Here is a 19,678-nt window from a genome sequence, read left to right as displayed (position 1 = left end):
TATCATGGAAGCTAAAGTTATTTTTAATAAAAGTATTTGAAAAGGGTATAAATAAGATCACATCAGGAAATAAATGTGTGATCAGACCAAAGAAAGAATTGAAAAAAGAATTTTAATCTTGAACATATCAATGGATATCACCATCTAAAAATGCTAATGAAGTTGCATAAGTATCATCACCTCTAGCAATGGCTCTAGTAATAGCAGCAATGAATAAGGATGCATAAGACCAAGTTAAATCTCTAGCACCTCTAATAACCCCGTTATTCTTATCGTATTGTTCACTTAAATGACCATCTTCACCAGCATAATATTTAACAGTTCTGATATAAGCATCACCCCAACCGATTAATGATTGAATAACTTGATCAAATTGTTCTGAATCTTTAGAAATTGTACCAACTTCACTAACACCTGTATAATATTTCCAGAATGGTAATGATAATTCAGAAACTTGGATGACACCAGCATCTTGGAAATCTTTAACAATAAGGAAGAAATATTCTGCAATTGTATTACTTGATAAGAACCATGGATTACCTTCTTGTGTACCTGTCCCGTTATAAACATCTTCTGGGTATCTACCAGTTGGTGGTGCTAATGGTCTACCTTCTTCATCTGTTGTGGTGTTTGAAACTGGGAAAACATCTAAGAATGTTGTTGCATGTTCATAAACTGTTCTTAAAGACCAATCATTAGTTGCTGCAAAGATACCATCACCTAAATAACCATTAGTAATTCCTAAAATGGTTGAGAGATCTTTGTAAGAGATTTTGGCATGTAATGCTGGACCATAAGTATTCAAAATGATATTTCTTTCAGGTGAAAGATAATTGGCTAAAGTAGCATTAACTGCTTCTGCAGATTCACTATAAGATCTATAAGAAGAAACATCTCTTAAATATTCAGAAGCAAATTCAGCACCTAAAACAAAAGCTTTTTTTTGAACAACACTATTAAAGAAATGATGAGATCTAGTTTCTTCCCATGCATCAAAATCCTTTTCAGTCCAATTTTTTTGTAAATAGTCTAAATCAACTTTAATTGGTTCTTCCCAAGCTAAGTCAATAATATAGTTTCTATCACCACCTTTATTGATATATTCTTTAACAAATTCAATCAAGGCATAAGCTCTAACTGCAGGACCATCATTTTGAGGTCTACCCCAACCTAATTGATAGCCAGTGTTATTTTTGGCATACCATTTTGGTTCAGCTAATCCACTAATTGCAGTTTTATCCTTTTGTTCATCAATAGTAGCAGCAATGAATTGAATAAAATAGTCTTCAATGCCTCTAGCAGCTTGACTATCTCTATTTGGTAAAGCTTTATATAATTTGTAAAGAGAATCATATGTTAAACCAGCATCACGAATCCAATGATAAAAATAATCTGGATTTTCAGTATCTTCACCATGTGATGGGGATGCAATAACAAGACCTGGAACAGCACCTTCAGGACCAATATTTGCAAAGACTCTTTGTTTTGCTTTATAAATTTGTGAATCCTTGGAGTTAACATTTAACCATTCATCAATATCATCTGAGTAGCCTGATGGATGAATTGAAGGTTCCGGGTGTACTTGCTCTGGTAATTCCTTTCCATCACCTTCAACTTTGATGTTTAATTCTTGGGTATAAACAGGACCATCTCTAACTTCTAATGTAACGTTTAACAAAGTGTCAATACCACTTTGAGGGAAAATATAATTTGAAGCTGTGAATAATGTCCAATTATTTGGTAAATCTTCAACTTGATCTGCAGATAAAGTTAATAATGGAGATGATTCACCTTTAGCATTTGAATAGTATAAGAAAACACTTTTATCATTTTCATCATCATAAACAAAAAAATCAGCACTTAAAATACCTTCTGTAAGATTGTATGAAGCTAATTGAACACGAGTTGAATCTGAGAGTTCAGCTGGTTGTGATGCTATTTGAATAGCTAATGCACTTGATGCAACACCAAGAGCTTGATATAACCTGGAGAAGATCATCTTGATGTGGTTGATTGGTGTATGGTGTATATCATTATTAAATTTTTGGTTTATAAAGGAGGAATTGACTCTTGTATTTATACCTCATGTAATATACTGAGGTTACTGGTTCATGTATCTTGAATTAAACCTCTTTGGGTTGTATTAGTGTATTGGTCATCCTCGAGACTTGATGAAGAAATCTTGTACAACAATTTGTGGGTACTATTGTACCGAGAATTTGGGAGAAGTGTTGATCTTTTGTTGTAAACAATTGTTGATGCTTCGAGATTTGATGAGTATCCCATGTATTATAACAATAGTTGATTTCGAGTCAGTTAAAGATCAAACATCTGAGGCAGTAATTTGTATATCAATTGTTGGGTTTTAAACTCTCGAATCCATTAAAGCAATTTGATATTATTAAAACTCATAAAACAATTTTTTCAAACAATATGATTATCAAATATCAAGGGTTTCAAAAACACCTATAAGTTATAACTGTCGGGTATATACCTCAATTGAACACTCTTGGATCAATGTGGCATTAATCACATGCTTACTGTACCCTTCATTTCTTGACTTTTCTTCCCCAGGTTTTGAACCGAATGCAATACATTTGATCACAAATATACTACCCAAATGATGAATTAGCACCAAGGTAACTGCACTTTAATACTTTATCACATGCACAAATATGGACCCATATACTTTTTCATACCCCCAATATATGCTATTCGCACAAAATATCGGATAAATAAACACCAACTGATTGTAGATCTTCGTATACCTATGTTTGTTGATCCTGATTCCTTATTCTTCGAAGTTGATTTTATAAATTTTCCTGATCGGGATTCGGGCCCTCAAATGAGAATCCGGGGTACCGAAGTATATCAACAAGAACAACACAAACTTCAGTTTAATGATTTGATTTTGTTTCAACAATTGAGACTGGGGGCATGCTAGTTATGGATTAATATCACCTCATTTACTACAAATAATCGTTGAGACTAAAATTTCTTATCGCTAATTGGTGCATCTATAAGCACTTATTATAATACGATTATGCATGCACTACTGGAATAAAAGGATCACTCTTGTCTTATAAAGATCTCTTGTGGCTTGTCAGCTGCTCTATTATACTAGGAATAACTAGCTTTATTTGATCTTGTCAATTTACCCCATATAAAGATACTGATCAGGATGTAAAACCCATGCTTTTCAATCGCTAATTATCAAACATGTGGGATCATAGGTCAATAAGATGGAACCATTTATAAACTATTCAACTCAATTAATATAATTCATAGAGAGTTGAGGCTTCTCTTAGCTTGAAGTGATTGTTATGATTAAAATACATTAATATATAATAATTTTCCGAGTGTTTAAAGCTCAAAAAAATTAAGCGCTGTTGTTCTTGTACACAAACATAAAATTTAATTAATGGAATAAACATCATGAACGATTTCGGCGGTTAAAGTTCTAATGATTATGACATACTTTGTTGTAATAGAAGATCAAGCTCTTTCAAAGTTCCAAGGTCTTCATCACCAGTTACTTTAACCATCATCATCATCATCACAGCAAAGCATGCCCTCATACATAAATATGGAGTGTTTTGATCATATTCCAAAATCTGAATTTCAAGAATCAGAGAATACATTTGTGTCAAGGTTGAAAAAGAAGAAAAGAATTAAAGAGGATTCAATTGTGTTCCACTTCATTCATAATCGTAAAATCATTGCAAGATTTAGGTTTAATCAATTCATTGCAAAACATTATGGTATAGTGAAAATTGCAGGTGCTATAGAATATAAGACAATATATAAAGATTACAAAGGAATATTGAGTGAAGAAGAATTAACTTCCAAGGGAATCACTAGAGCTAAAGGTTTCAAATTCATTTTAGATCACAAGGGGAATGTCCTAATTGAATATGAACAAATTTTCAAATACGTTTCTCAATTTTATAAAGATGGATTATCCATTTGTAAAAATCATACCAAAAAAATTGTTAATATTGAAGGTAAAATGATCACTAAAGTTTTCCATTATTTGGATTATATGATGTTAATCCACAAATTTAATTGTTCTAGGTATGAACAAGATCCTGACATTTCTCAAGAAAACTTTCAAGATGATGATTCACCTAAATTCAAGCGTGCTACACCTATTTTTGGCATTCAAAGAGCAAACAATGAACAGCAGGAAAATATAGCCCCTGAAGATAACTTTATAGATTTAACCACTCCAGAAGCTTTAAATATCCAAAGGGATGGATATCCATCACCAGTCTCATCAAATTCATCAGCTGATTCAACAATTTTAACCATAGATATTTCACCAATTGCTTTACATCGTACCGCTAAAAATAGGATAAGCAAAAGAAGCAATATGAACAATCAGCTTGCAGAATTATCAGATACCCATGATCCCAAGTTGGAAGCTTGATTTAGATTCTGTGATTTGCACTTTAATTTTCAGCTCTTGCATGTTATTCTAAATCATATATCCACAATATATAAATATTTCAAATTATGCTTTATTATGATCCAAAGACAGTTTTAAACCCTTATAGTTCCAAGAAATGTGCAAGTTAGCCATTATGTGATATTTGATTTCTTGAGGATCTAACTGGTCTGTTTGATGGTTTCTTCCTTAAATAAGAGATAAATTGATAAAAATTCAAGTATTTGTTTTTCAAGCTATATACAGGCCAAGATAAAAAATTAATGTTATCGCTTATTAAGCATTGACAAAGCACAATAACCATATTTAACCAGTTTTCAAGGCTTATATGCTTATATGATCCGTTAATAACCTAATTAAACCAATTCTATTTGTTAATACTTTAAAATTTGTACCAGATTTATTAAATACAGCGATTATTAAGCAAAATTTCTCATAGTATCGTGTGTTTTATTGGTTATCGATGATCATTATTGTCTTTAAGTTACATATATGACCTTCCATTATACAGTTTTTATTAAAAGTTTTCAATGAATTGCATAGTTTATTATAGCTATCAACTTGTAGTTTATATAACATGGAATGTGTGGAATGAAGCTAACTTCCGAGAAATGGAGTATGAATAAAGCTTTATAACTTTAAGAGTGAAAAGTTTTCCACTTGATTAACATTCAAGATATGTATATAAATATATGTAAGTTTCCTTAAAGTTTAGTTTAATTCATCTTAGATCTAGTAGAATATCATCATGACAATTAGTCTTTTGACTTATGAGATATTTTAAGCAAATTGTAAGTCTAAGATTAAGTTTCTGACATGAAGTATTATAAATCCAATTTTGATATAAGGATGATTTCAAAACCCTTCTGGTAGACAGTTTAGGAAGAGCCGTCACCGTATGAATCATAATGATCAATAAGAAGTACCTCTGATATATATCAATAATTTTCTAATACCTCTTTGAATGAAACCCCTTTGTTTTTTTTGCATTCAAGACTAACATAATTTGAAATTATTACAATATGATGAAAAAATGAAAACAATATTAAAGCATTAAATGATTATTATATAATTGCAAATTGGATATCAATATATGAAAAAATTATATGGAAATTAATAAAATATGAAGTAAAAAACCTAGAATTGCAAATCTTTGATCAAAAATTAACAGCCCTATTGAATTCATTTGGACTATTTCTTCTTGAACCACCATGAGAACCAGGACCTGATCTTTGAATAACAGTATCTTCATCAACAGTATCATCAAATAAATTTTCATCAATCATTTTTTCAGGACCTTTTTCCTTCTTGACAATTTCACCTTCAGAATTTAAAAATGATTTTTTATTTCTACCAAATTTAAACCATAATAATGTTAGGAATCCTAAGATTAATGGTGTACCAAGTCCTACTACAACACCAATTACAATGTTTCTATTCTTATGTGAAAGACCATTGTTTGAACGGTTTGTTGTGGTTTCATTTGATGATAAAGTTGGTGTAGCGGTTGCTGTTGATGATGATGTGGCAGTTTGAGAATTTGGTCTATGTAATGTAGTTGTAATCATAACCACGACTGTTGTTTCATCATTTGATGAAGTTGATGATGAGACTTCTGTAGAGTATGCAGATTCTGATGGTGATGATGTTATTGATGATGATGGTGATGAAGATGATGAACTTGATGAGCGTTGAGTTGAAGAGGATGATGATGATGTTGTTGGAGATGATGAGGAGGATGAGGATGAGGATGATGATGAAGATGAGGTGGCGGAAGATTCAGATGATGTACTTGATTCTGTTGAGCTTTGTGGTTGTGATGAACTTTCCTCTGTGGAAGATGAAGATGATGATGTGGAACTTGATGATTCAGTTGTAGATGTTGATGATTCTGATGAAGTTTCAGAGCTCCATTGTGATGATTCTTCAGTACTTGAACTTGATGATTCAGTTGTTTCACTTGAAGTTGAGCTTTCAAAAGTACTAGAGCTGAAAGGTGTTGAAGAACTGGTATCTGTAGAACTTGAAGTTGAACTTGAAGTTGGTGAACTTGAAGATGTTTCAGAACTCCATATTGATGAACTAGTTGGTGTTGTATCTGAAGTTGATGAATCTGAAGAGAAAAAAGAACTTGAAGTATCATCATCTAATGAAGTACTTGAAGTACTAACTATGGAACTTGAAGAAGAACTATTTGAACCATCAGCTCTTTTTTCCAATTCCACAACTTTGACTTGTGGATTGGCTTGATTAGCATTTGATTTCCTTAACAATTCTTCTACCAAACCATTGGGACTTTCTTCCACTGATGGTTCTTTTAATATTGAACTAATCCCTAATTGATGATTATGACAATGACCAAATGATGAGATTATAAGATATAATGATAGTGAAAGCACCGTTAAAATTGGAACTATAACTTTAAGCATCCCTCTATTACTGGAATGTGTACTTTCTGGCTTACTCATTGCTTCTTTTGTGGTGTGTAGTTGATCAAGATGTTGCCGGATAGCTCTAATTATATCAATTTGTATCCCTAGATCTCAAACAGGGACGAAACAAGGAAAAAAAGGGCTGTAGAGAGAACTAAAGTTGGTATGAGCTTGGTTAAACCTGGGAAAAGATTGGAAGAGATGGGAAACGACCGACTAACGAATTATAACCAAACTAATTTGAGCTATCTCTTTGAAAACACTGGGTTAAATCTCAATTCTTTTGATGGTGAAAATGCAGTTAATTTTAGATCTTTTCGTTAAATTTCATTGCACAGCTTTTTTCTTTTTCTAAAAAAAAACCTGCGCTTAAAAATTTCAACAAAGCGGCAGAAATTTAACTTTTATTGACAAATCGCTTAAAATTTTGGAGTTTTTGCATTCAAATTTGTGTATTTTTAGTCCAATGATACTTTGTTATTGCTTCGGTTAATCAGGGGTAAATCTATATTAGAGCTAGTACTATATTTCACAGTTTATCAGAGAGTTTGTAGTAAATTCACTAGTCTGATGATCACCATCACCATGTGCGGGCTTAAATTAGTACATGCATAGAAGAACGCGAACTTCTATAGAAATCAATTCTTTATTATAGATATATATAGGTCAACTAAACACTCAATTTGACATTTTCTTCAGTGATATGTTCCTTGAATGGTTCTAAAGCATTTTTAACATCTTTTGCTAAGAATTTAGTAACTTGTTGTGGAGCTCTACCAACAAATGTACTTGGATCTAAAAGAGATTCTAATTCATTATGAATTGGTTTGAAAAATTCAGTGTTTTTAATTCTTTCAATTAAATCATTATCACCACCTTCTTGTTTAACAACTGCAGCTGCTTGATGTGATAAAACTCTGATTTCTTCATGAACTTCTTGTCTTGAAGCACCTTTTTCCACCATGGCCATAATAACATTTTCTGTAGCCATGAATGGTAATTCACCTTTAATTCTTCTTTCAATAACTTTTGGATAAACAACTAATCCAGATGTAATGTTTAATAAAGTACTTAATAAAATATCTGTTGTTAAAAAGGCTGAAGGTAATGAAATTCTTCTAATTGCTGAATCATCTAAAGTTCTTTCAAACCATTGAACACTTGCAGTTTGAACAACATCATTATATAATGAACCTAAATGTCTTGCAAGAGAACAAACACGTTCACATCTCATTGGATTTCTTTTATAAGCCATAGCACTTGAACCAATTTGTGATTTTTCAAAAGGTTCTTCAATTTCTTTTAAATTAGCTAATAATCTAACATCAGTACCAAATTTATGAGCAGTTGCTGCAAAACTTGATAATGGTGAAACAACATCAATATCAATTTTTCTTGAATAAGTTTGACCAGTAACTGGATAATTAATATCAAATCCTAATAATTCTGTAACTCTTGCATCTAAATCTTCAACTTTATCATCATCACCATGGAATAATGCTAAAAATGAAGCTTGAGTACCGGTAGTACCTTTAACACCTCTAAGACCAATATCATTTCTAGCTCTAACGAAATTTCTTAAATCCCATAATAATTCTTGAATCCATAATGTAGCTCTTTTACCAACAGTAGTTAATTGAGCTGGTTGAAAATGAGTCCAACCTAAAACTGGTAAATCTTTATATTCATCAGCAAATTTACTTAAACGATCAATAACATTGACTAATTTTGGAATTAAAACATCATAAGCATCTCTTAAGAAGATCAAATCAGCATTATCAGTAACATAACATGATGTAGCACCTAAATGAATAATACCAGCAGCTGCAGGACATGTATCACCAAAAACATGAACATGAGCCATAACATCATGACGAACTTTAGCTTCTTCTTTAGAAGCAGCTGTGATTTCTTCATCTGTAATTTCTAAATTTTTAGACATTTGATCAATTGCTTCTTGAGTAACAACATCAAGACCTAATTCACGTTCTGCAATTGCTAAATTATACCATAATTTTCTCCATGTTGAAAATCTATTTCTTAAAGAAAAAATTGATGACATTTCTTCACTAGCATAACGTGAAGATAATGGTGTAGCGTATTTATCATTAGCAGACATCTTTCTTGTTTGTTGTTTTGATGTTATTGATGTTCCTTGTTCAATTGATTGGTATAATTTAAATAATTTTTACAATCTCGTGGGTAAATTTATTTATATATGGAGATGAGCTTACCCTAATTGAAATCAATATTTGTAAAAATTGACTCTGAAATATTGATGGGAGGATCCGGGAATTTTGTAATTGTGCTAACAATTTAAAGAGGTATTGAGTGATAAGATGCTAGAGGTGATATTCAATAATTACAACTAAAAGATATCAAAGAGTTCATTAGTTATCTAGAAAGTTTCAATCTTTAGGCTTAATTATCAGCTGATGTACTGAGTTTTTCGTTATACGTTTGACTGGGTATTAAATACAATTTACTATGGAACACAGACTAAATACCACCAAAACAGCACAACCAACAACTCAATCACCACATAATTCACAATACCATTCATCCAATACACCATGTACCTACTACTCAATTTTCAGACCATTCCATCAACTTAAACTTCCACAATAACTCAATTTAGTCCTTATAGATCTGCCATTTCCCGTGCCAATATCACTTTTTTACCCTCTTTCGCGAATAATCTCGAGATTTTGAATACCCGATTTTACTCCTTTTGACACTTTTGACACTTATCATTGTAATAACAAGTTTATTAAACACAAGTTTAAAAGATCAATTGATCAGTAGAGTCGAACTCCTGAACAGACTACAATAATACAGAAATACAATGTCCACTCCACAAGTTATTCAATTCCATCATAATCCAATTCAATCTCATGCGTTCAATCAAGATCGTACTGTTTTAGCAATTACAAATGATTCAAATGTTGAAATTTATGATTTAAAATCAAAACCAGCTAAATTAATCACTGTTTTAAAAGATCATGATAAATTAGTTACAGCTGTTGATATTTCAATCCATGGTAGAATTGTTACATGTTCTCAAGATCGTAATGCTATTGTTTGGGAACCTTTATCTGATGGTTCTTATAAACCAACTTTAGTTCTTTTAAGAATTAATAGAGCTGCTACTTCAGTTGCATGGTCACCAAATGGGTTTAAATTTGCCGTGGGGTCATCTGCAAGAATCATTTCAGTTTGTTATTTTGAACAAGAAAATGATTGGTGGATCTCTAAACATATTAAAAAACCATTACGTTCCACAATTTTAAGTATTAAATGGCATCCAAATAATGTCTTATTAGCTGCTGGTTCTACAGATGGTCATGCTCGTGTGTTTAGTGGTTATATCAAAGGAATTGATTCCAAACCAGAACCAAGTTATTGGGGTGAAAAATTACCATTCCAAACACTTTGTGGTGATTTTATTAGTTCAAATGGTGGTTGGATTCATGATGTTGCTTTTAGTCCAAGTGGTGATGTCTTGGGATTTGTTGCACATGATTCTTCATTAACTATTGTTTATCCAAATGGTGGTGCAGATGTAGCACCAAGATCTATACTAAGTGTTTCAACTTCATTTTTACCTTTTAAATCATTAGTTTTCAAAAATGAAAATGAAATCTTAGCAGCTGGTCATAATTGTCATATTGTTACATTTGCAGGTGATGAATCTAATTGGGTTGAATCTGGATCAATTGATGATCCAAATAAGAATGATGATACTGCCATTGGTGAAACTAGTGCTTTGAATATGTTTAAACAATTGGATTTGAAAGGTACTACTGGTAAAAATTCAGGTTTGAAAACTATTCATCAAAATACTATTACTGAATTAAGACCTTATGAAGATAATGGAGTTGAATTAACAAAAGTTAGTTCTTCTGGTATTGATGGTAAAGTTGTAATCTTTAATGTTTAGATATTTTTTCCTTTGGAATAAACGTTTAATAGAATGGATATATATTAATTGTAATAACTACTTAGTATGTTATATATATCCATATTCGTGGGAATCACATTTGGTGATGGTATCAAGGCTCCTCAGAAATATCCATAAAAGTCCTTAGAAATCCTGATCTCTATATTATTACCTAATTTCATATACGAATGTTTTATCATATTCAGCCATCAACACCACAGAAGCTATCTTGAATGACATATTTCCTTTTGCTATGACCTGTTACGCATATATTTCTAGTACTTTTTATCCTAATTGATTTGAACCAACCCATAGTAAACCTTCAGCCATCCAATTCCTTAATATTACCAATACCATCGACATAGATCCTTTTCTGAAGTATGACTTTAATTGAACCATCAATTAAGCAACACATCTATCAATGAACACCACCAAGAAACATATCATATCTTTATGTAACCACATTCATATCTATCACATTGTTGAATAAGATTCTTGATTACTTGGATCTTCATTCTGAGCACCTTCTTGTTGTAAAAACAAACTATAAACAGCTCCTTTGAATAGTGTAAATACTAAAGCCATCTTATTTTCAATATCTTCTAAATTTTCTAATAATTTGGCAGATGGAACATTGACTAATTTGTTTATAATTTCTGATAATTGATGTAATCTTCTAGCTAAATTTTGATATTGGATCAAAAGATCTGTTTCTAATTTTGTTAACTGGTGAGACTGCTTTGTATAGTCTGTTGATAATAACTCTGACATCCTTAAGTCTTCCACTCTTTCTCTTCCCTTTCAATATAGTTTTCTTCTTCTGAAATGTTTTGTTATTTCAATATTTAAATTAAATTTACGCGTATAAAATAAACAAAGCAACAAAATTCGCGAAGTATGAACAGCTTATAAAACACATTCGCGGGTAGTTAAGACCTTTTCAACACTTTAATCCACTTTAAAATTGGTAAAATCTCATGATTTTTACATGAATAGATAGCTAATCTTTCCCAGAATTGACCCAGTGTATTTATATCTATCAATTACTCACAAAATTCCATCATTTCCCATCATTTCAGCCGTTCCTGAGTACTTACTACGCCTTTTCCAAAGTTTTTCTACCGGGGCAACAAATTTCTCGAAACCTGAAATTTGGTGTCTGCAGTTTTCACTTTTGCTATATTACAATTGTTTTTAATACTCATTGAATTTAAAGCATTTAGTAAACAATTTTAAAGGTCAATTCTTATTGTATTCAATTACAATTAGTTTGTGTTAATCATCTTGAGAGTTTTTGTTGTGTTGCTTAGTTCATCATGTCTCAAGCTTTAGCTCCTGATACAAAATCAATTCCTCCAAATACAGGAGTCAAGACTAAAAAAGTCTTAAGAAGAAAACAACAACCTCCAAAACCAATTAAAAAATATGTTTGGTTAGGTGGTCATGTTTCTACCTTATTATTTGGTTCAATTTATTTAGCTTTTTATTTTGCAAGATATATTTTATGGAAAACTAATTGGTATTGGACTCCAAGAATTGCATATCGTTTAAGTTTTATTGGTGTTATTGCTTCATATTCAATTACTGTCTTGACTACTTTTGGTTCAATTATTCCAAATTATTATACTTTATTAGCTACTGAAAATTTCCAATCTTTAATGTTGGGGTTTGTTTGGTTATTATCAAGACCAAGTGCTTTTAAATTAGTTCCTTTTTTCATTATTTCTATATTACAATTGAGTTCTCAATATAATGTATCTGCTGTTTTGAAAAATCAAAATTCCCTTGTTGATATCATTACAATTTCAGAAGTTGCTGTTTTTGTTGCTATCTTGTTTGATACTTTAATCTTTAGAGGTACTTCTGGTTATGCTTTAGTTATTTATTTAGGATTTTATTGGTTAAGAATTAATTTCTCACCATATACTCAAGCCTTCTTATTAAAACTTATTAGAACAATTGATGAAAAAATCATTGCTAAACAAAAACCTGAAGTTCAAGAAAAATGGCAAAAAATTAAAGATTTCGTTGAATTTAGAAGACAACAAACAAGAAAGGCAATTTCAAAAGGTCTTGATCGTGAACCTGCCGTTAAAGCTTCTAATAGAAATCCAGATGCAAATAAACCAGTTGGAAAATCTGAAAATTATCAATTAAAAGGTCAATCTGTTCCTGATTCTTCAGAAACTAAAAAATTAGCTACTGAAGGTGTTAAAGTTCCAACTGTTGAATCTCAAGTTGAAAAGACAAATTTCCTTGAAAAGGCTGATAAAGGTGAAGCTCCAATTAAAGTTCAAGATCCTCAAAAGGCATATGATGAAAATTTTAAAGCTGGTGTTCTTGCTTCAACTTCTGCTGCTGGTACTGGTTTTGCAGCCGGTGCTGCAAGTGAAGGTGCTAAAGCTGGTAGAAAACAAAATGAACATCCAACTTCTAAAGTTCCAGCTCAAGAACAACCAAGAGATCATTTATCTGCTCCTCAAGGTTTCGCTACTGGTTCATCTGCTGCTTCTACTCGTTCTTCAAGTTCTTATGGTGGTTCTGCTACTCGTGTTCCTCCACCACAACAACAGCAACAAGTTCCACAAGGTCAACAACAACAACAGTTTCAACAACAACCAGTTCAACCAGTTTCTAATGCTGGTCAAGGTGGTGTAGGTCCAAGTGCTTATGGTGCTCAACAAGTTCCAGGTCAAGGTCAAGGTCAATACAATTCAAATCCAAATGTTGCCCCAGCAAGTGGTAGAATTCAACCAGGTTCAGCAGCTTCACCAGTTCAAAGACAACAAGGATTCCAACAATCACCATTACAACAACAACAAGGTTTTGCTAACCAATCATCCCCATCCCCAGCTCAAAGAAAATTACAACAACAACAACAACAACAATTTTCTACAGATCAAGCTAAATTAAACTTACAACAAAGAGCTCAACAAGTTGAAAGACATGCACAACAAGCTCGTTCTAATTTAACTGAAATTCAAAGAAGAACTCAAGCTGGTATTGCAACTTCTCAAGGTCATGGACATTCTTCAGGTCAAGCGTTTCCTGCAAATCAACAATAGATTTTGGATAACTTACCTAAGTTGTAAACATCATCTTCATTGAACATTCCCAAGTTTTTACAGCCTAATTTAGAGCTTTTGATATTTGAAATTTATTTTTAGTGTTTTGTATATTTTGTTTTGATATGTATTTTTATAAACATTTGTATTATGAGCTTTGTGAGTGCACCTACAATGTATTCAAACTTAATCTCTATCGACAACAATTCGAACTTTTTTGTCCTTGGACGTGTATACATTATGAAGAGGTATATATATGATCCCTCTTGACTACCTATCATTCTTTTACTAAGTAAGACATTTTACTCTTATCTCATTGTTTTGAGTAATTGCATTATATTTTCCGTCGCGAGTCAGCTTATCAATTCTCGACATTTGTCATAATAATTATCAGATCCAGATCATATAAACACTAGAACTGCACAATTCACCTGAAAACAATCACTTTAAACACATACCAAATCATTATACACTATAGAAAATATGACTGAGTATACACAACTGATACCGCAAAACATCGATCTTGAAGAGGATGAAACCATAGATACACCAATCACTACAACTTCGGGCAGAACAACTTTAATACCCATGGAAGATCCACCCCATGGACGTCATCTAGGGCTCTATTCCACAATAGTGCTATTTGTTGGTAGAATGATAGGATCAGGAATATTTGCTACACCAGGTGGGATCTTTAAAGATATAAATGGTGATGTCTCAATGTTTTTAATTGTTTGGATCATTGGTGCTAGTATAGCGATGAGTGGTCTTAGTGTTTATTTGGAATTAGGATCATTATTACCAAGAAGTGGTGCTACAAAAGTATTTCTTGAATATTTATTCCCATGGCCAAAATATTATGCTAGTTTTATATTTGGGATTTTTAATGTTTTATTCAATATATCAAGTGGTAATGCATTAATCTTTGGTCAATATTCAAGATATGCTCTAGGATTAGAAAATGATGAGATTAAAGCTAGAAATTTAGCTTTAGGATTACTTGTTTTCACTCTCATAGCGCATGGTACATCAAGAAGATTGGGACTTTGGATTCAAAATTTCATTGGAGGACTTAAACTATTCCTTGTTGGATTAATGATCCTTATTACATTTTACGTCATTATAATACCAACTTCAATTACTGGTATTGAAAACAATTTGAGATCAGATATTCTTTTCAAAGCTCCTCAACTAGGTAAGCATTCATTATCAATAGTATCATCCGTTGTTTTAAGAACAATCTATTCATTTGGTGGATGGACTACTCCACATATGGTTCAAAATGAAATTAAGAATCCAATTCAAACTCTTAAAATTGCAGCTCCTTTATCGATGCTCATTGTTGTATTGACATACGTTTCATTAAATTTATCATACTTGATAGTGATTCCATCAAAAGAAATATTGAAAAGTGGAGAGTTAATAGGTGCAATTCTATTTGAAAAATTATTTGGACCTATTTTAGGTCGTAAAATCCTTTCATCAATCATTGCAATAAGTGCTGCTAGTAATTTACTTGTTGTGGTATATGCAGACTCATTATTAATTCAATCTATTGCACGTGAAGGATTCTTACCATTCTCCAATATAATATCATCAAATTATCCAAATGGTACACCAATCTTAGCATTATTCATAAATGTATCAATTTCGATTGGTGTCTTATTCTTACCACAAAATGGTGATATTTATAATTATATTGTTTCCATGCAAGTTTATCCAAATCAATTATTCCATGCTGTGTTGTGTATTGGGATTTATAAAGCAAGACATAGATTTCCACAAATCAAAGCACCTATTAGATCACCACATATTGCTGTGTTATTCTGTTTTGTTTCATCGGTGGTCATATTTGCTGCTCCTTTCAGTTCACCTTCAACTTTAGTTCAATCTTATTCATTCGGTGGGATTATATTATTTGGATTGGCTACTGTTTATTGGTTTGTGAGGGTTAAGTTCTTACCTTGGTTAGGAGGTTATAAAATTGCTAGACAAAATGTTTATCTAGATCATGATGGATTGAGAATCAAGAAATGGACAAAAGTTTACAAATGATATTCATAGTTGATTTATAGTGATACAATATATATTAGCGAACTGAAAAAAACAAACAGAATTATAAACCTTTAATTAACCCATTTAAATAAACCAAACATCTTCATTTCCTTTCTTCTTTTCACATAACACTAACAACAGAAGTACCATCTTGGAACCTAGTTCTGAAAACTCTATTAGCATTTGTAAACATACCTTCTTTTAATGAAACAATGATAAATTGTGATCCTTTGAATCTTGTCTTAATTAAATGACCAATGTTTTGAGTATGACTTAAATCTAATGCAGCATCAACTTCATCTAAAATATACATTGGTGCTGGTTTAAATTGTAATAATGCCAAAATCAATGAAAGAGCAATTAATGATCTTTGACCACCTGATAATTCAACTAAACTTTCTTTCCAAACTTTACCTAATCTAACTTTAACTTCAAGACCTTCTGTAATGTCTTTACCTTCTGGTGGTACTAATTTTGAAAATGAAGATGGTAATAAATCACCAAAGATTAATCCAAAATCTGTACTAACTTTTTCCCATGTCTTGACTAAAGTTTCTCTCTTATATTCATTTAATGTAACAATAGTTTCTTCAATTTTAGATTTATCCTTTTCAATTGTCTTGATCATTTGTTTCAATGCAGTTTCTTTCTTTTCAACATTATCAATCATACTCATAATATTTGAATTCACTTTACGTTTCATACCTTGGAATCTTTCATTTAATCTTGCTATTTGATCATGACATTCATCCAGATTAACATTTGGATATTGTTGTATAACACTTTGAACAATATTATCATCTTCTAACCATGAATTTTCTTCAATTAATTCTTCAAGATGTTTACGTAATGATTTAGATGATGAGCCTAATTTTTCAACTTCATGAGATAATTTTTGTGAGTTTAATTTAATATCATTCATTTGTTTATTCTTACTTGATAAAACTTTATTCAATTCAGCAATTTCTTCGTTGATACCAACTTGATTTTCTCTTTCAACATCAATCTCTGCATTTATTTCCATTAAGACTTCATTCTCTTTGGATAAATCTTTATCAACTGTAGCCAATTGTTTATGTAAATCTTGAATGGTGGAGTCTACATCAGTAATGGATTCTTTAGCAGTTTGTAATTCACCACCTAACTGTTCTAATTCAATTTGTGAAGATTGGAAACCATCAGAAGCAATATTCAATTGTTTGTCCAGTTTAGAGATCTGCAAAGCTATGAATTCAACTTCTTGCTCTAATTCTTGTAATTTTGAACCTCTATTTGTACTAAACTCTTTCATATCATTTTCAATTTTTGAAATTTCAGAACCAATTTTCTCAGCTTCAGTTATTTTAGTTTGGACAATATTTTGTAATTCTTCAATTTCTTTAATGTTGTTTTCATATCTATAAAGAATTTGACTTGAAGAATTTGTTTGTAAGTTCTTTTCGGCTAATTGAATCTGATGAGATGTCAAACTTAATTCATTTTGAATTGATCTAGTCTTCTCAGATAATTCTGATTCTTGTGCAAGTTCAAATTGGATATTTTTCAAATCATTATTTAATGACTTCAAATGATTATTAACTTTATTGTAATTTTGAATATTGATCAATACTGAACCTGATGATTTTCTACTACCACCGGATAAAGTACCTTCTGGATCATAAACATCACCTTGTAAAGTAACTGATCTTGCTCTAACTTGAGGATGGAAAGTAACTTTCTTTGCAGTTTCGGCATCTTCACAAACCAATCTTGTACCAAAAATGAATTCCATAGCTTTAGCAACTTCATGTTCATAACCAATTAAATTCAATGCCAATTCAACTTTACCAGGACATAATTCCTTAGCAATATTAACTTGTTGATCTGATAATGTACGAGCTGCAATCTTATTCAATGGAATAATAGTAATACGTTTTCTTAATTGACCTCTTTCTAAAAGCTGTGAACCAGTAACTTCATTATCAACAACAATGTTGTATAATCTACCACCAGCTGCCACTTCTAATGCAGTTGCTGAAGCTGATTGAGATTCATCTAAATTGAATAATTGCGCAACAACACCTTTAACTGATCTTGAATTGAAATCTGAAGTTGGTTTAGTATATGAAAATTCTAAATTTGCAACTTTACGTTTCAGGAAATTGGCTTCATTGTTGACCTTATGAAGTTCTCTATTTATTTCAATTTCACGTCTTTTCAAATCTTTAACTTTTGAAGGATTAAACCCAACTTTTGTTAATTGATCTTCCAAACCGGCTTGCTTTTGTTTGAGATTGTTAATTTCTTGTAAAAATACATCATGTTCCCTTTGAGCTTTAGCTAATTTTGGTTTATTTGAGTTATTTTCTGAAATAAGATGATCAACTTTCAATTTGGATTGTTGTATAGAAACATTTGCATCAGCTAATTTTTGTTTTTCTTCTTGAAGTTGTTGGTTATAACCACCAGATTTACCTTTTGATGAAACACCGGTGGTTAAAGTTGAAAGAAGTTCTTCTTTCTTTACATGTGTAGCTTTCAGTTCTGATAACTTATCTTTTGCTTCATTGTATTCTTTTTCTAAGTTTTGATGAGCAGTAAGTTTACTTTCAACTTCTTTCTCTAACCAACTAATTTGTTTCAATGTTTCTTGCTTTTTAGATTCTTCATCTTTAATATTTTCAGAAATAATACCTCTTGATGTATTGAATCTTGTTATAGTCTTGTTGATTTCAGTTTGCTTGGATTCTAAATCTTTCAGTTTGTTCCCTTTTTTAGCCTCTAGAGCCTTACGTTCCTTAAATCTTTCAAGATCTTCAGTTAAATTAGTAATTTCATTTGTAAGTCTTTCGATTTCTGTAGATGAGTTTTCCAATATGGAACTTTTGGTTTCAAATTCTTCATTATACTTGAAGTATTTTGCTGAAAATTTCGTAAAATCATGAGCATTAACAACACGTGAAAGCTTTTCTAAATCAGATTGAGTTTGTTGAAATTCTAAAAACATTCTTTTCTCATTTCTTAATTTTTCTAATTTTGGTTCAATTTCTTCAATTAACAATGATCTAATTTCCTGTAATTTAGTTTCTTTCTTTGCCATCGTCTTTTCAGCTTTATCTTTACGATCTTCAAACATTTTGGTACCAGCAGCTTCTTCAATAAGTGACAAGATTTCAGAAGGTTTCATGTTCAAAACTTTAGTAATTTTACCTTGCATAATCAAGAAATTTGGGTTATTGATGTTCAATTGAACAGATTGGAATAATTGTAGCACGGCTTGTTGTTGAGCTCTATGACCATTGATCAAATATTTACTTGTTCCACCAAGAACAATCTGTCTAGTGACAGAAATTTTTGGAATAGATTCAAACCCAATTGGTGATTTTGCAGTATCAGAATTATCAAACACAATAGTAACACTAGCTTTGGTAACACCAGCTTGACCTCTCTTATAGATTAAATCTTGCAAGTTGGAGGCTCTCACAGTAGACATGGATGAGATACCTAGCACGAAACAGATGGCATCCAAAATATTCGACTTCCCTGAACCATTAAGACCTGTGATGGCGTTAAACTGAGAATCCCAACCAGAGATAACCGTTCTTGTCGCGTAAGACTTGAACCCATCGATGATCAACTCTTCCACTCTCATCTTAGAACCCTTATTCTACCGATTTTAAGCACTTCTGAGTTGAATGTATAACCAAAAACCGACGCACAAGTTGTTCTTTCTTAGAAAATCAACAAAATTAAGATGTTT

The 19,678-nt window shown here is 31.5% G+C and overlaps 9 protein-coding genes across 9 annotated transcripts; 4 read left to right on the top strand and 5 right to left on the bottom strand.

The window, feature by feature from the left end:
* Positions 1-127: 127 nt before the first annotated feature.
* GAA2 (glycoside hydrolase family 15 protein) lies at positions 128-1,999 on the bottom strand (the record flags this gene model as incomplete). Its single annotated transcript, XM_011273356.1, has 1 exon — positions 128-1,999. The coding sequence occupies one exon, from the start codon at positions 1,997-1,999 to the stop codon at positions 128-130; it is 1,872 nt and encodes a 623-aa protein (XP_011271658.1).
* Positions 2,000-3,568: 1,569 nt separating this feature from the next.
* Positions 3,569-4,429, top strand: BN7_6102 (uncharacterized protein; the record flags this gene model as incomplete). Its single annotated transcript, XM_011273355.1, has 1 exon — positions 3,569-4,429. The coding sequence occupies one exon, from the start codon at positions 3,569-3,571 to the stop codon at positions 4,427-4,429; it is 861 nt and encodes a 286-aa protein (XP_011271657.1).
* A 1,175-nt stretch (positions 4,430-5,604) lies between these two features.
* BN7_6101 (Cell surface glycoprotein) lies at positions 5,605-6,915 on the bottom strand (the record flags this gene model as incomplete). Its single annotated transcript, XM_011273354.1, has 1 exon — positions 5,605-6,915. One exon carries the CDS (start codon positions 6,913-6,915, stop codon positions 5,605-5,607), a length of 1,311 nt encoding a protein of 436 aa, XP_011271656.1.
* A 634-nt stretch (positions 6,916-7,549) lies between these two features.
* Positions 7,550-8,998, bottom strand: ADE13 (adenylosuccinase ADE13; the record flags this gene model as incomplete). Its single annotated transcript, XM_011273353.1, has 1 exon — positions 7,550-8,998. The coding sequence occupies one exon, from the start codon at positions 8,996-8,998 to the stop codon at positions 7,550-7,552; it is 1,449 nt and encodes a 482-aa protein (XP_011271655.1).
* A 726-nt stretch (positions 8,999-9,724) lies between these two features.
* ARC40 (Arc40p) lies at positions 9,725-10,819 on the top strand (the record flags this gene model as incomplete). Its single annotated transcript, XM_011273352.1, has 1 exon — positions 9,725-10,819. One exon carries the CDS (start codon positions 9,725-9,727, stop codon positions 10,817-10,819), a length of 1,095 nt encoding a protein of 364 aa, XP_011271654.1.
* Positions 10,820-11,293: 474 nt separating this feature from the next.
* On the bottom strand, positions 11,294-11,590 carry DAD3 (Dad3p; the record flags this gene model as incomplete). Its single annotated transcript, XM_011273351.1, has 1 exon — positions 11,294-11,590. One exon carries the CDS (start codon positions 11,588-11,590, stop codon positions 11,294-11,296), a length of 297 nt encoding a protein of 98 aa, XP_011271653.1.
* A 545-nt stretch (positions 11,591-12,135) lies between these two features.
* Positions 12,136-13,884, top strand: BN7_6097 (uncharacterized protein; the record flags this gene model as incomplete). Its single annotated transcript, XM_011273350.1, has 1 exon — positions 12,136-13,884. The coding sequence occupies one exon, from the start codon at positions 12,136-12,138 to the stop codon at positions 13,882-13,884; it is 1,749 nt and encodes a 582-aa protein (XP_011271652.1).
* Positions 13,885-14,367: 483 nt separating this feature from the next.
* On the top strand, positions 14,368-15,939 carry BN7_6096 (Y+L amino acid transporter; the record flags this gene model as incomplete). The annotated part of the gene is made up of 1 exon (XM_011273349.1): positions 14,368-15,939. The coding sequence occupies one exon, from the start codon at positions 14,368-14,370 to the stop codon at positions 15,937-15,939; it is 1,572 nt and encodes a 523-aa protein (XP_011271651.1).
* A 121-nt stretch (positions 15,940-16,060) lies between these two features.
* SMC2 (condensin subunit SMC2) lies at positions 16,061-19,570 on the bottom strand (the record flags this gene model as incomplete). Its single annotated transcript, XM_011273348.1, has 1 exon — positions 16,061-19,570. The coding sequence occupies one exon, from the start codon at positions 19,568-19,570 to the stop codon at positions 16,061-16,063; it is 3,510 nt and encodes a 1,169-aa protein (XP_011271650.1).
* Positions 19,571-19,678: the final 108 nt, after the last annotated feature.

Source organism: Wickerhamomyces ciferrii, contig 00250 (genome assembly GCF_000313485.1).
Source record: "Wickerhamomyces ciferrii WGS project CAIF00000000 data, strain NRRL Y-1031 F-60-10, contig 00250, whole genome shotgun sequence".
In the NCBI taxonomy this organism is placed as follows: Eukaryota; Fungi; Ascomycota; class Saccharomycetes; order Phaffomycetales; family Wickerhamomycetaceae; genus Hansenula; species Hansenula ciferrii.
This window is presented reverse-complemented; position numbering and strand designations above follow the sequence as displayed.